This window comes from Spermophilus citellus (genome assembly GCF_964194105.1).
Source record: "Spermophilus citellus genome assembly, chromosome: 5".
NCBI classification, from domain to species: Eukaryota; Metazoa; Chordata; class Mammalia; order Rodentia; family Sciuridae; genus Spermophilus; species Spermophilus citellus.
This window is the reverse complement of record NC_138186.1, coordinates 544,522-561,011: the sequence shown is the minus strand read 5'-3', so window position 1 is coordinate 561,011 and position 16,490 is coordinate 544,522. Positions and strand designations below refer to the sequence as shown.

Genomic DNA, 16,490 nt, shown 5'->3' with positions numbered 1-16,490 from the left:
TTGGGAATTGCATAGAAGGAATATTTTGTTTTTATTTTTTATAGATGTATTCTTTCAATAATCCACACTCATCCTTACAGATTATCTTTTACCTAAAGTGATGGAGGTTTGGAAATGATTTTCCGGATTCTGAACACTGTGCATAGTTGTGTAACTCTTAGCCATGGTGCTTAAAGTTCCTCCCAGAAAATAAATATCACTCATGCCTCTGTGCATTGGAGTTTGTACTCACTGTGATTTTCAATGAGGGGCTGTGGGAGGGGAGCATTATAACTGCTGCTTGTCAGAGCATCAGATCATTTTCCATCTTGTCTCCACAGGTGGTCCAAGGGCCCTGGAGACAACTTTCACCTATTTCATATTTTATGTTCAAGTTCTTCCTCCTCCGGCAGCCATTCACAAATGTGCATTTGCTGGCAGCTGCTGGGTGCAAGCCAGTATTCTAGGTTCTGGAGCAGAATATATAGCTATATTTACACAAAGTAGATCATTGCTGCCTTGAGCTTGCATTCCCATAAAGAGGAGGAAAATTGACTTCTACAGCTATAGCCATGTAGGTGTTATGAGCATGACAGAGGTCCGTGGGGTTGGGGATCATGGAGAAGGTGCAGGAAAGTGAGTCCACAAACACCCGAGGGAGACAGGGACACCAACACTGCAGACAGCTGGGAAGTGTTCCCAGCCAAGGGAGGAGTTACCACAAAGTTCAGGTCAGGGAAATGGGGAGAAACTGGAGGAATGGAAGGAGGGACTGAGGGGGATCAGGAGCAGGGGTGATCCTGGGGGAAAGAGCAGACAGTGTTTCTGAGCCAGATTTAAAGACAGGTAGTTAGGTAAATCGGGTCTAACATCGAGTAAGATAAATAAAATGGAGGACATTATAGAGAATGGAGCCCGGGAAAGCAGAGCAGCACTGAGGGAGATTGAAATGTTGATGTCCCCAAGGCCCAGAGCCCATCCTAAGGAACTGTTAATTGCCACAGTCCGGCTGCAGCATACTAACCAGGGGATGACGAGCAACTTGTGTACATTGATACAGCAGGAGTGGGAGCCGTTTATCGTAGGACAGGAGGGGTATATATACATTCCTCACAGCTTATCTTAATTAACATAAACTAGATACATCAGTCAACCAATAAGGAATATCCACACTTAATGGCTCGCTGGCAGTTGCTTCACAAACCACTCCCTTTGGCAAAATGCCAGGTGCCATCCTGACTTGTTTACAGACTCTAACAGTTAATGAAACAGCTCTCAGCAAACAGAGAGGTGCTAATCAAAAGTGGCCCCAGGCTCTTCCTGCCCAGATTACTCCTCTGGCCCATTTGCCCCTCCTTTTGGGCCTTCCCACCTACATTTCATCACTGCAAGAAAACAGAACAAAGGGCAGAAATGCCTGCCACGGGAATGTGGGAAATCTGAAAGTAAACCTTAGCTATAAAAAAGGGAAGACCTTACCCTTCCATGGATTCCACCTCTTGGGTCCCCTTCTTCCTCCGGGGAGAAGTCTTTTCTACTGTTCTTAATAAAGCTTCTACTTTCCACTCTAAACTTGCCTTGGCGTGCTTCTCTGGTGTTGTACTTCAGCATTGGGGAAGCAAGGACTCATAACCGGTAAACAGCCGTAAGTTTCCGGGAAGGGAAGAGTGATCACCTGTACAAAGTATGGCTAACAGGCCAAGTAGCCATAAAGTGGCAGTGTGGGGCTGCACTCACCCTGTGGGGAAAGGCACTGGGTGAGTTCTGCCTGAAGTGAGCCTGAGAGGATCTTCTGCAGTGGGGACAGTGTTAGACCAGGACACAAGAAAAGACCACTGACTCCAATTAAAATCAAATTAAAGCAAGCTTATTATTTTGACTGGCCAGGCTGCCTCTCCCTCCCAAAACTGCAGGAATAAGACAGCACCCCAGCTTTCCTGCAGCCCAGCTTTGTAGCCCAGAAAGTTACACAAAGGGGGGTTACAGATAACAGAACTCTGAGGAGCATAACACTGATGGTAGTTTACATTTTTGCTGGCCCCAACATCAGAATTTATGAGGATCATTAGAGCCTCAGAGAGGGTTGTTGTCTGGCCAGGGAAGGCCAAGATTTATGAGGCATCACTAAAGTTTCAGAGAGGGCTGCTATCTGGTCAGAGAGAGCCAGACATGGGTGAGTTCAAGGCATGGGCAGGCATTCCAAGCACGTTCAGAATTTGCAGTAATTTATAGTAAAGCCGAAATTATCTTTTCATGGCTTTGTGGTGAGATGGCTCCCAATTTTGAGAGAAAATCGGGCTGGATCTGTAAGGGTCCGGCGAACGTCAGAGGAAGAGACCACCAAGAGACGGGCTCATGCAACAGCAAAAGGGGATTTATTGAGGATCCAATCCAGCACGCTGGGGCTCCATGCTCACTCAAGAAGGGAGAGCGGCCAAGAGCCCCGAGCAGGGGTTGAGCAGTGCTTAAGTACACTTTTTGGGGAGGGAAGGGGCTTTGCATACGTCAGAGCAAATCATCATGAGGCGTGGGAAAATTGAACAACAACTCTCAAACATGATTAGTCCATTCATTGGTGGGAACAGGTGGGGCAGGGGTGATAGGTCACTCCTAAGAAGGGGGGTACATTCAAACTGATTGGTTTGGGCCCTGAGATGCCTACGTGCCAAGCTGCACAGGGTCCTAGGTTATTAAACAACTAAATGGTCGGGGGGAATATCTACTGGGCAGTCCCGGGAATTGTCCTAACAGCTACAGGAATTTCAGGTTTTGAGTGTAGCATAGGAACTTAACAATACCTGGTCCTTTACATTTTAACTCAGGCTTTGCAGCTTAGAAACTTTACCCCTTCAGATCTATCAACAGGATTGTAAGGAACTGCATAGGCGAGAGGAAAGGAAGGGTCCTAGGAGATGAATGGAAATGCAGAGAATTGCTTTTTAGATGAGAAAGATGATAACATGTTTGTAAGTTGAAGGGGAGAGAACAGCCCAGTCATGGGCTGAAAATGTCAGAAGAACAAGCAAACTCAGGAATGATGATTGGAACTGGCAAAAGGAGGAAGGTCTAGGCTCAAGGGACTTGTGAGGCTTTAAGCTGGTTCTAGAGTTCTGGCAGGAAGAGGGAAGCCAAGGGTGCTCTGCAGATGCTGGTGGGAAAGAGTTGTCTGGAGGGAATCTATGTAAGCTCTTTTTAGTGTGCAATGGTAAGAAGGAATTGCTGTTTTATCACTCACTCTTCAACATGTGAGAGCAATGGAATAGACAAACTGTTACCTGAATTCTTGAAGGGAGTGTAGTAAGGCAGATTTAAATGGTTCCTGTTGTACAAGTCAATCTTTTTCTCTTTGACTTAAAAGTATGCAACACCTCTTTCTCTTCCCTTAGTATTTATTTTTTTCAGCTAAAATGTTCCCTGTGTTCTTGCTCTTTCTTTCTCTCTCTTACTTTTATTTTTCTCCTTATTAAATACACAATATGTGAAAGTACATTGCAGACTATCAAGCAATATTACCTAAGTTTTTTTCTAAAATAAATGTCAGCTTTTAATATTCAGTGGAAAATTCACTTCTCTAAGAAGTGTTCCCTTATAAGCTCATTCTAAAAGTTCCTCTACTTTCCATTTTAAAACCAACATTATGTACACTGACAATTTACTGTTGTTAAAGAAGATTCATCATATGCAAAATTACAATGCTTCAAGCTCTAAACTTTATTTCTGATAAGAGTACAAAATAATGGTGTTATGCTCGAATTTGGGACCCCCAAAAGACCACCAGAGACCAAGATCTATGTAAGCAGCAAAGAGGTGTTTATTTCGAGCTAGCTGGGACCTCTGCACGCACACAGCAACTGATGACAATGAGAGGCCCCGAGCCCAGGGTTTGCAGCAGTTTTATACACTCTTTGGGGAAGGCAGGGACTTCACATACACCATAGCATCTCTTAGCAAATATCACACACCAACAACTCTAAAACATGACTAGCACATTCACTGGTAGCAACAAGTTGAGCAGGGGAGAGGAGGATTCCTTTAAACTGATTGGTTTAAGCCAAGAGGGGGGTTCACGCTGAACTACGTGGTTTTCCAACACATTATCTACCACCATAAACTACTGGGAGGGTCATCTGGCATCGCAGGTATTTCCCTGTCTCATGCTGATTGGTGGCTGCTAGGGGGTTGCTATGGGTCCCCACCTAGCCTGACTGAGTCAGGGACACCTGGCACTGAAGACCTCTCCTGTTATTTGTAGATAAACAACTCAGCAGGTGGGTATGTGCCTAGGAGTGCTCTGTGGATCTTTCCAAGGACAAAGGTCAAGCCCCTTCCTTGGACAGGCTTTGCTCTGAGATAGAGGCTGGTTTTTCAACAGCAGCATTAAAATATGAACACACAGCCAGTTAAAGGTTGATTTGTAATGACTGGGAGGTCAGAGGATCCAGGCATGTGCTCCAGGCATCCTTTCTCTGTGATTCTGGTTTGAAGGCACTTTCTCTGTCAGATAGGAAACCACTAGCAGATGCATCGGTCTCCCTAAAAGCCTGGTGCCCCAAATGGAGTCAAATGGGACTTTCATGCCTTGCTAGCTCTATGGACACACCCTTACTACACATTAAAATCCACCAGCAGAATCCCCCAGGGGCTGCACCGAGGCCTTTGCAACTCATCAACCTTGTTCTCATTGTAGACAGTTCCCACATGCTGAAATGCCTCACCAACAGTTCCAAAGCAGCAGTCTTGTGCTGCAGTCTGGCTGGGCACAAATAACCGAGCCACCACAAAGCCTTGTAGGTTCAAACAGCAATTCTTTATTCCCCAACTCTCACCGGCACTGCACGCACTACTCAGGAACACACTCCTTCCACCAGGCTCCAAGCACCCAATCTCGCTGAACCCCCGAACCCCCACGAGAACTGCACGGGAACTACAAAGTAGCGGGCACCTGAGGCAGATTCCCAGAGAGGCAGATTCCCAGAGAGGCAGATTCCCAGAGCCGCCCTATTCCTGGAGCAGGGTCCATATACAACTCAATCAATCCAGCATCACAGCAATTATATATAGCTTAACTCAAATTATCATCTCAAAGGTTCGCTGGCATCACCTTTCAACCATTCCCTCTGGCAATATGCCAGGCGTCATTCTGACTTGGCTGTGGCTCTCAACATCTCCCCCCTTCTGTTTAATTAAACAACCAGCATGTGGCTTAGGGACCGTGCCTGTATTAGGTTGTCCAAATCTACATATGGTCCTTACCTGTCATCGGATGAGCTGACCTCAAGGCGTCAGCCTCCTGTCTTAGGTTGGTACCATTGCAATTGGATCTTACCTGTCATTGACTGTCCAGCATACAGCCATACTAGTGGATAGGCCTTTGCACCAATGGGGGGGATGAGATTCTTAGCCTCACCTCTGTTGGCCCCCAAATTTGGCCTTTGCACCAGCCATACTTGTGGATAGGCCTTTGCACCAGTGGGGGGTGAGGTTCTTTGCCTCACCTCTGTTGGCCCCCAAATTTGGCCTTGGTGCCAGTGGGGGGGTGAGGTTCTTTGCCTCACCTCTGTTGGCCCCCAAATTTTAAACTATCACAAGCAGAAGGGAGGAGGATACAAAATGCCATGACACCAAGCCAAATGATGGCTCTTTTTGGAAAAATTGTACCACCGATGACACCATCAGCAAAGATGCCTCAGCACTACCACAATTTGCTGCACCAACAGATAGTTCACAATGCATACAAGTGATACATAGTCCAGGAAAGTTCTGCAAGCAGTTCAAAGCAGAGGAATCCATCAATGTGTCCATTTCCTCCCAAAGTAAATCGACTCCTTGATTGAGCGTCACTTGTTGAGTTATTATTCATTGATGCATCAGTTTATTCAGTTTACTGTGATAGCTATTGAAGAAGCTGTAGTTTGGTTTTATCTTTGTCTTCACCAGCACTGGGATGAAGATAGGAATTCTGGCAATGATGGCTAAAAAGAAATTATGTAACATTCCAGCAGACACTAAGAAAACAATTTTCTGAACAATTTACATTATCCTGAACAGAATTATTAAATATAATGAAAAGGAAATGTGAATGTAAACAAACAGATCTGTTAACCACCTTTAAAAACAATCATCAACAGCTGTTTATCTAATTTAAATTAAACCATTTAAATCACTTGAATAAAAAAATGTTTGGATCCATTTTTTCATGAGCGCTCCTCATATATGATATATGGACATATGCACAAACAGACATACAACACAAAACACTAGTGTGCACACATGATACAATACATACCACACATAACACAATAAAGGCCTTGTAGCTTTTTACAGGTGAAATCTCCATTGCAATGTTTAAAAACTCCACAGTCAAAAAATAGAACTGATCAGAAAAACATTAACCTAGGTCTCTATGAGCTCGAAAAACAAAATAAAACTTTATGATGTGGGAAAAGGTAATAATAAAATAGATATTGAAAAAAAAGCATCCTGGTTACCACCTGGGTTTGACTTTTTTTTTTTTTTTTTTTTTGATATCCCATCCTTCTTCCTGTAACTTGCTTATTGGTCTGAAGGTAATTCCACAAGCAAGCCCCAAGGTTTTTTACATTTGAAATAGGCTTTAATGGTGTTCATTATTCATTAGCCTCCAGGTGTGGGAGAATCACTGTCACAGATGTTAGAATAGCCAAACTGGAGTTCTGGATATCAGCTGTTATGGATTTGAGTCAAATCATCTTCTTTTGGTCTGTAGAAATTTCTTTGGTTAGTCTCTCTGGAATCCAAATCGGCTGCTGTTCTCCCTGTGGAAACACAAAAACAGACCCCCGACTCCAGACAATCATTGGGTCAGGACCTTTCCATTGTCCTGTTAGAATATCCTTCCAAAGGACCTTGGGCTTATGTACATTTTTTGGACACATATGCCTTTCCGCAGCACTAAGCCTTGATGAATCCAAATTTTAAAAGTTTAGAGTAAAAAGGGTTATTTTAAGTTTATCTTTGGGGAATATATACACCCCTTCCCAATTCCCTCTTTTTGCTTTAATAAGTACATTTTAATAGTTTGATGAGCTCTTTCAACTATGCCTTGTCCCTGTGGATTGTATGGGATTCTTGTTTTATAAGTAATGCCAAATGATGAGCAAAATTGTTTAAAAGAGGTAGAAGTATAGCCAGGGGCATTATCTGTTTTTAACTGTTTTGGAACGCACACACTGGCAAAATTTTGTAAGCAATGAGCTATAATATCTTTAGTTTTTTCTCTGGCATGAAGGGAGCCCATCAAAAATCTGAAAGAAATGTCAACTGTAACATGCAAATATTTTAATTTTCCAAATTCTGGCAAGTGTGTGACATCCATCTGCCAAATATGATTAGGTATCAGTCCTCTAGGATTGACTCCAAGATTAACTTGTGGTAAAAAGGTCACACAATTTTGACATTGTTTTATTATTTGTCTAGGTTTTTCCTTAGTTATTTTAAAATACTTTTGTAAAGTATTAGCATTGACATGGAACCGTTTATGAAAATTTGTAGCTTCTTCTAGTGTAGAGAAAATATGTATGTCATGTGTAGTTTTATCTGCTAAATCATTGCCCAAACTAAGGGCTCCAGGCAATCCTGTATGTGCTCTGATATGTCCTATAAAGAATGGATCTTTTCTGTCCCAGATTAGACTTTGTATAGTGGAAAAAATAGAGAAAACAGTAGAGGAAGGAGAAATCCTACCAGCATCTTCAAGGGATACTATTGCATTAAGTATATACTGACTATCAGAAAATAAATTAAATACAGAATCTTTAAACATCACAAAAGCTTGTAATACTGCATTAAGCTCAACCTTTTGAGCTGATTGTTTGGGTACTAAAAATGTAAAAGTTTGATCAGGGGTAACTACGGCTGCTGTACCCTTATTTGACCCATCAGTGAATATATTTGGAGCATTCATGATAGGGGTTTTTCCTTGTCATTTTTGGAAAAACTACAGGATGCAAAGACCAAAGAGACAATAAATGTTTAGATGGTAAGTGATTATCAAATGAAACATTAGATTTACATATGATTATTGCCCAAGTATTTAAATCATTAGCTAACTCATCAATTTGATCCATAGTACATGGAGTACTAATTTTATTGGGTGAAATTCCAAACACTCCCTTTGCTGCCTTTATTCCTTTGAGTATTAATTGTCCTACAGCCTCAGGATACCTAGTAAGAATAGTGTTAGGAGAATAAGATAAATGTATCCACAATAATGGACCTTCTTGCCAAAATACTCCTGTAGGAATATTTTTTTGTTGGTAGTACAATAAATAATAAAGGCAAACTTATATCAATTCTATCCAAATGCATATTTTCCATATATATTTCAATAATTTTTAATGCCTTTCTTGCTTCAGGCATTAACATTCGGGGTGAATTTGGATCTGACGGACCGTTTAGGATATCAAATAAAGGTCCCAATTCTCCTGTTGGTATGCCTAGATAAGGCCTTATCCAATTTATGTCCCCTAATAACTTTTGAAAGTCATTAAGTGATTTGAGTTGATCTACTCGTATTTGAATTTTTCATGGATGGATCATGGTTGAGGATAATAAAACTCCTAAATAATTAATTGGAAAATTTAATTGTACTTTATCTATTGCTCTCTCTAGATTATAGTTTTTTAATAAGTTTGTAAGTGTGGCATAACATTCTAGCAATGTGTTTTTATCTTTGTGTGCTAATAATACATCATCCATATAGTGAAATATTTGTAGTTCAGGATTTTGATTTCTAAGTGGCTGGATTGCTTTGTTAACATAAATTTGACACATAGTTGAGCTGTTAGCCATCCCTTGAGGGAGTACTTTCCATTCATTTCTCTGATCAGGACCTTCATGATTCAGTGCAGGGATAGTAAATGCAAAATGTGGACTATTCTCAGGATGAATTGGAATTGAAAAAAACAATCTTTAATATCTATAGCTAAAACGTGCCAGGTGTTTGGCAAAGCAGACAATTGGGGAATCCCCGATTGAGCAGGTCCCATAATAACCATCTCATTATTAATGGCTCTTAAATCTTGCAATAGTCTCCATTTACCAGATTTCATTTTAATGACAAAAATGGGAGTATTATGGGGAGATACAGAAGGTTGTATATGTCCCTCCGCTAATTGTTGTTTGACCAGGTCATGGGCTACTTGTATCTTTTCTTTAGTCAGGGGCCACTGAGGAACCCATACTAGTCTTTCTGATTTCCAAGTAATTTTTATTGTCTCAGTGACCCCTTCTGAAAACCCAATCCATGTCTATTTATTCCTTGATCTATTTGAATTGGTGCTGCTATACCTTGTTCTTGTTCTCCTAATCTTTTTTCTTTCCTAAAACCTTGTCTAGCCCTAATAGTGGGCACATTTGGATTGATATTATTTGTTAATGTCAAAACTAATTGATCTAGGACATCTCGTCCCCATAAATGTATAGGAAGATGATCCAATACATATGGATGTATAGTTCCTTCACATCCTTCAGGATCCTTCCAATCTAATACCATTGCACTTCTATGGGGATTAGTTGCCACTCCTAGGCCTTGAAGAATTTGAGTAGCATGTTGTAATGGTTAATGTTTTGGCCATTCTTGACGAGATATGATGCTAAGGTCTGCACCTGTATCCAGTAGCCCATTAAATTCATATCCTTGAATATCTAGTTTTAGCATTGGGCGAGAATCTAAATTTAAAGACAGCATAGCCCAATCTACATCTGTGGAACCTAATCCCCTGGAACCTCTTTCTATAGTACTACTGGAAAATTTATCATGCAGGCTGTGTATTATTAATAACTGTGCTATTCTATCTCCTGGTGAAATTAGTGATATACCTCTTGGAGAACTAGCTATAATTTTTATTTCACCTTCATAATTGGGATCAATTACCCCAGGACTTATCATAAGTCCTTTTAGAGTAGAAGAACTACGTCCCAATAATAAACCTACTGTTTTTTTGGGGAAGAGGTCCTTTTACCCCTGTGGGAATGATTTGAACTTCCATCTCTGGAGTTAGTACTGCTCTGGTGGAGGCGGAGATGTCCAACCCTGCGCTCCCTCTGGTTTGTCTGATGAGAGATCTAATGGACAATGTGTCCTGGGCACTATCCTGATGGTGTTGCTGGGTTCCTCCAGTGCCCCGTATATTTGTGGTTGTGGGCCCCGGAGCATTGGGCCCCCTTGTCCGTTTTTTGGCAATGGAGCCTGATGCTTTTCTCCATGATATTGTGGGTAAACACTTGGTCCTTGTCTGTTTTTTTAATAATGGAGTACCCTCTATGGTGGTTTGAGAATGGCATTCATTAGCCCAATGTCTCCCTCTACGGCATCGTGGGCAAATACCCAGTATTCTACTCCTTTGATACCTAGCTTTGTTAAACCCTCCTCCTATGGGCCAACTCCTTTTAAAATGTCCTGTTTATTCACAATTGTAGCATGTTTTCAGCCTGGCATCTAAAGCCTATTGTACTGCAGCTGCCAAGACTTGCGCTTGTTCATTAATGTCTGTACATAATTTAATATATGTGTTTAAATCTTCATGTTTCCATGGTCTAATGGCCTGCTTGCAGAAACAATTTGCTTGGTCATAAGCCAGTTGTTTTACTAATGGAATTGCTTGTTCTGTATCCCCCAAAACTCTGGTAGCTTTTTGAATAAGCCTATCTACAAATTCAGCATAAGGTTCATTAGCTCCTTGTATTACATTAGATAATTGACCTTATAAATCTCCATGTCCTTATAAAGTCTTCCATGCCCTAACTGCATCTGCAGCAATTTGTGAATATATGGCAGGATCATATTCAATTTGTTGCCTCTAACCCTCATAAGGTCTTTTTCCTAACAACATATCTAGATTTCTCTGAGGATAACTGGCTGCTACATTTCGCCTAGCCGTCTCCATGCAAATTGGCAACCTTCTATAACAAATATTGCCCTCCATGTAGCACAGCTTTACACATACTAGCCCAATCTGCTGGCGTCATGTCCAAGTTGGTAATGGATTCGACCATGCTTACAGTGAAGGGTGCTTCAGGACCATAGGTTGTTACAGCCTCTTTTAGCTGCTTCATTGTTTTGAAATCTAAAGCACAGTGAATTTGCTGCCCTCCTGCCTGCTCAAGTACAGGGCATGCTAATCTTTGAGGTCATGTCTCAGGATCCCATCTATCAACTACAGGGGTTGAGGGTCACTCAGCTGACTCCATAGGTGGAGCTGTTGGTTGAATTACACCCTCTGGTGATAGAACAGTGTTAGTAGCAGCCTCCTGTTGTAGCTTTTCCCCTAATAGCTGTTTCTCCTCTAAGCTTTCTTACTTTAAATTTTCTTCCTCTGTCTGACTAGCTCAAGAGACCTTCTCTTTTGCTTGATCTAACATGTTTTCTATCATAGTCTGAATCTCTAACAATTTACTTAACACTCTTTCGGTTTGTTTTCTATTAATTTCTGATACCATATTTTTACTATAAAGATAAAATAAAACAAAACTGAAACAGAATGAAACCAAAACAGAACAAAAATGCATGGTATCAAATTTCCTATTTTCTTGAGATGTATATTCGTGGTCTATTTCTATCTCTATCTCAGGGGCAAACAACTTCAAACCTTGAACCAACCATTTTCCCCAGTTTGCCTGAGAAAGTTCTAGAGACGGGCAACTTGAAATAAAAACAAAATAAATCAAAACAAGAACACATTGTTTTTTGAAGTGGTCACCCATTCTCTCACTCTTCCTCAGGGACGAACAATTTCACTTACCTCCAAGCTTCAGGTGTTCCCCGCATGGGCCACCAAATGCCGCAATCTGGCTGGGCACAAATAACCGAGCCACCACAAAGCCTTGTAGGTTCAAACAGTAATTCTTTATTCCCTAACTCTCACTGGCACTGCACACACACTACTTGGGAACACATTCCTTCCACCAGGCTCTGCGCGCCCAATCTCGCCGAACCCCCGGGAGAACTGCACGGGAACTCCAAAGTAGCGGCGCCCTATTCCCAGAGCAGGGTCCATATACAACTCAATCAATCCAGCATCACAGCAATTATATACAGCTTAACTCAAATCATCATCTCAATGGTTCGCTGGTGTCACCTTTCAACCATTTCCTCTGGCAATATGCCAGGCATCATTCTGACTTGGCTGTGGCTCTCAACACTCTTGCTCAGTATGGTTCACAGTGGCAGGCATAGATCTTCATCTGAATGTGCTAAGTTAACCCTGGAAGCACTCCATGGATCCCTTCTGGTTCAGCTGTATCTTTTGTAGCTGTGGAGTAGAGTAGCTTAAGACTGAGAATAGGTAGAAGCTTCACACTATAATGAGTCATAGATACACATTTCTAGGGGGAGGATCACAAATTCTGCCTACATGGTGCTTGCTTGCATAAGCTACACATAGTTCTTTTGGCTCCCATCACCCTAATTTCCCATATCTGAAAATAGGCAGTCCGGCTCTGCAAAGGAAAGGTCAAGTTCTGAAGTTTGTCCTTGGTGACTTTTCCTAGAGACTGCAAGGTCTGCCTTGGCCCTGTGGAACCATGTGCAGTTGAAGAGCATTCCATGGATACTCCTTTGCTGCTCCAAGCCACTGGCTCACCCAGAGCTGATAACTCTGTGTCAAAGTGAAGTTAGCCTCAAGGTTATGGGGAAAAACAGAGAGAAGGTGAAAGATTATGAAAAATAATATTCCTACAATACAGATCCCCAAGAAAAATGGATGAACTGTGTGACTCAGGAGGAGGGAGGGGGAATTAACCAAACATTATCAATGAGCTCTGATGGAAAAAGCAAACTTTCATCCCCTCCTGGGTTCATCCCCAGCATCTCCACCAAAAGCAAACATTCACCCCTTCCCAAACCCAGTGAGTCCTGATGGAGACAAATACTAAAATGCTGGGCCATTGACTTTAACCCTCCCTCATTGCAGATGAGTCTTGGAAGGAGAAAAGCATATAGTGAAGTTGTAGGTAACATTGGTCAAGAAGAAGGAAGATAAACAGTTAACACTGCCTTGTGAGATTTTCTCAGTGACAAGGAGTTTCAAATTTTTTACAACTACCTTCCTGAGTTAAAAATTTAACCTGCTTAGCTAGGTAACCTGACTGTCCAAACCACAAGTCTGCAGTCTCCAGTGAATAATTTTCCCTCATTGGAACCCAAGGACCATTTCCCTTACTCAGTAAATGAGCCCTCCCTGGTCTGATGGAATGACATCACCATAGAATAAAGAAAAGCTTGCTTATCTGAGATTTGCTTCCCATTTCCTTCCTCCATCATTTGTGGGCCATGCACTTACAGAATGGACAAGTGTTTAAGATCTGGACTTCCTTGAATAAATGGAAGTGTAAGGTCAGGCAGCAAAGGAGGCAGATTTTAAAAGGCTGCTGAAGAAAGCTTTATTGAGATTTTGCTCCCAGGCGGGACCCTCAGGTCAACAGGGTGGGTCTGAGGAAAAGCATGTGGGGGCTGGACCGGACTGGAATTTTTATTGGGCTTTGAGCAGAAAGGGAGGGCTTGGGACAAGGAAAGGGGTCTTTAGAGTTCCTTGACATACTGGGGCTGGTGGGGGGGGGTGGGGAGCTGGCTAAGACACAGGATTGGCCTGGAGACCTGCTGATTGACAGCCTGATTGGCATTTCTTTTGCTGGCACGGGTTGCTTGGTGCTTTGTTCCTCAGACACCTCCATTGACCTAATAGGAAGCCCACCTCAACACCAGATTTTACATCTCTGAACTCCAATTTCCTTGCTTAAAAATGTGAATAATCATATTGACAGTATCAAAGGACTCTTCTGATGCTTAAATGAATTAATGCATGAATGCACTGAGAATGGTTCCTGGTCTGCAAAAGCCAGTTTGTAAATGTAGTTTTTTTTTGCAATACAAAAATATGGTAGAAATAAAAACCATTACAGGAGGTGCTGGCCAGAAACTAGTGCATACTGAATTCATTAGCACAAAGAGACTGGGCCAAATGTAAACTTCACGAATCAGCCAAAAGCCTTTATTCATAAATGGAGTCATGGTTCTGATGGACCCATTCTCCTGGTAGAAAATGAGCCACTGAACAAAGGAGGAGACTGGGCTTATGTAGGTTATACTGAGAAGACTTAATTATTGCCAGTGTATATAATGTAGGGTCCTGGGTCAGCAGTCAGTGGGCCAGATGGAGGGTCTGAGGTCAGCAGTCAGTGGACCAGATGGAGAGTCTGGGGTCAGTGGTCAGTATTTATCTCTTTCCCTTCAGGGTCTCATTGTACTACTACTGAGAAAGTACTTATTTTGGGAAGGGTTAATACTTGGCTTCTTCCTAGAGATTGCCAGTCTAGGCTTGGATGGATATTTCCTCCCCACGGCTCGTCTTGTTGCTGGTAAAGAATGTATTGGGAAAGGATCAATGCTGTCAATGTATGGCTTCCTTTTTCACTCCTTATTCCCAGGTCTCACTATTTTGGGGTTTGTCATCTTTCATATCTAATAGAATTCCCTCCAAAAAACAAAAATGCAGTAATACTGCAGCTTTGCAATCTAAAGAATACTGAAGCAAAACCAAAGAACAGACACTTAATAGATAGATGAGGGGATCAGGTTAGGAAAAGGAAGCTGATTCAAAGGGACTGGAATGTTAATACCTTCAGGACATATACCCCTCCTCCTCACCAGTGGCCAAGGTCATCTACCTCCATAGAATTGTACCTCCAAGCAGGGAATTGTTAATGAGTATTCCCTGGACAGCTTCCCCTTCTGCCTTTCTAGGCAGACAATGGAAAATGGGGACAGTCTTGCCCCCTTTCCATCCTTTGGCCACAAGAGTGAGATAGAAGTAGAAGGCATGAGAAGAAACCTGAAAAATATAAGAAGACAAGATTCACCCCCTCCCAGAGACACCAGGTCTGGGTCTCCTTCTTCCTCAGAAGTCTGTCTCTGTTCTAACCTTTAAATAAAACCTCTTTTCTATGCTTGACTTATTATTTCTTAGGTGTTCATTCTTTTACACTGGGGAAAGTGGACTTGGATTTCCAAGAATGGTACGTCTGTCATGAGTGCCTTTTCAAATGATAACTTGGAGGCAGATTGTCTTTCAATACAATGCATATATTAAGATCACACTAACATTACACAGCAATAATCATAATCATACTTCAACCAATACTTAGGATTAATCCTCCCACAAGTCCCAGAGTACCTCCAAGGTCACATGACTTCTCTTAGCTGAAAGTTGAATGTCATGTGGTCGTTCATATCGGCCAATTCAGATGAGCAAATGATGGGAGTGATCAGTCTTATCAGGGCATCCTTAAATGCTGCTATGGGTGGTCTCTTGTTTTTGGTTTATATTGGTGCTGAGCTCAACATTGATTGGTTTTGCCCATAGGTGTGTTGGGTTACTCCCATGGGTATTTCTGGCTACCCCCAGGCTGTGTATTCCAGTGTTTAACATGCTGCAGGAAGTACTCAACATCCAGGTATGTTCCTTATATGGTATCACTATGAGGAGGTGCTGGCCCTATCAGCCATCAATATCTTAAAGCTCTATCATTATAACAGCATGGAACTGATGCATGCTTAAAACAGAAAGCCAAGAACTAGACCCAGGAGTAGATGGCAATTAATTGTATGATCAAGATGGCAGCCCAAGTTGCTGGATAAAAATGGATTGATTTAAGAGAGTGGTGATAACTAGGTCATGTTGAACCCAGCCTAATTCTGTCTTAAGATTGGGAGCCATCTCATAACAAACTCATGAAAAGTTAAATCCTATTTTGCTATAAGTTACTGAGATTTATAAAGTTATTTGGAATTCCTGCCTGTGCCTTGAACTCATCCATGCCTGGATTTCCCTGACCAGATAACAAACCTCTCTAAAACCTTAGTGGTGCCTCATAAATCCTGGCTCCTCCTGACCAGATAAAAACCCTCTCTGAAACTTCAGTGGTGCTGTGGTAGGGACAAATGAGGCAAGGCACTGAAGATAGCAGGAAACCGTTTTATTTGGCTGCAGCCAGGCTCAGAGGGCACAGCCTTTGCTGTAATCAATCAATCCCCTGAACCTAGAATTCAGGGAGTTTCAGAGTTTTATACCCAGCGTGTAAGGGGAGGGGCTCAGAAGTTCACAGTCTGCAGAAGTTCACATAAAAGCAGCTTTTTCTTTCACTGTTCTGGGCAAGTTAACCCTTCAAGGACAACCCCTGAGAAGGGGAGAGCTTCTTCTCCCCTTTCTTTCTTCCCCCTGCCAGTTGTTGCCATGGAGCCCATTTGTAACTTATCTTAAAAATGTAGACACCTCTGTGAAGCCCAGCTCAAGGCCAGAGGCCTTGTTTGCACATTTCTTCAAAGTACTGTACTGGATACATTTGTGAAAAACCAGTAAGGGGGTATCCAGCACCTGGAGTACTGGTATCTTCTCAGCCAGTGGCCAAGTAAGCAGGGTGACATGAAAATAGGAAGTTTATCTACAATGGACTCTTGCTGATAGTCCTAAAATCAG

The 16,490-nt window shown here is 42.1% G+C and overlaps 1 protein-coding gene across 1 annotated transcript in view; it reads left to right on the top strand.

The window, feature by feature from the left end:
• Positions 1-596: 596 nt before the first annotated feature.
• LOC308650438 (putative olfactory receptor 2W6) overlaps positions 597-16,490 on the top strand; it is a gene marked incomplete at both ends in the record, with an annotated part of 36,353 nt that continues 20,459 nt past the window's right edge. Inside the window, one exon of the mRNA XM_081296445.1 lies at positions 597-615. Within this exon, the coding sequence (XP_081152571.1) occupies positions 597-615 (19 nt within the window). The remainder of the gene's footprint in view (positions 616-16,490) is intronic.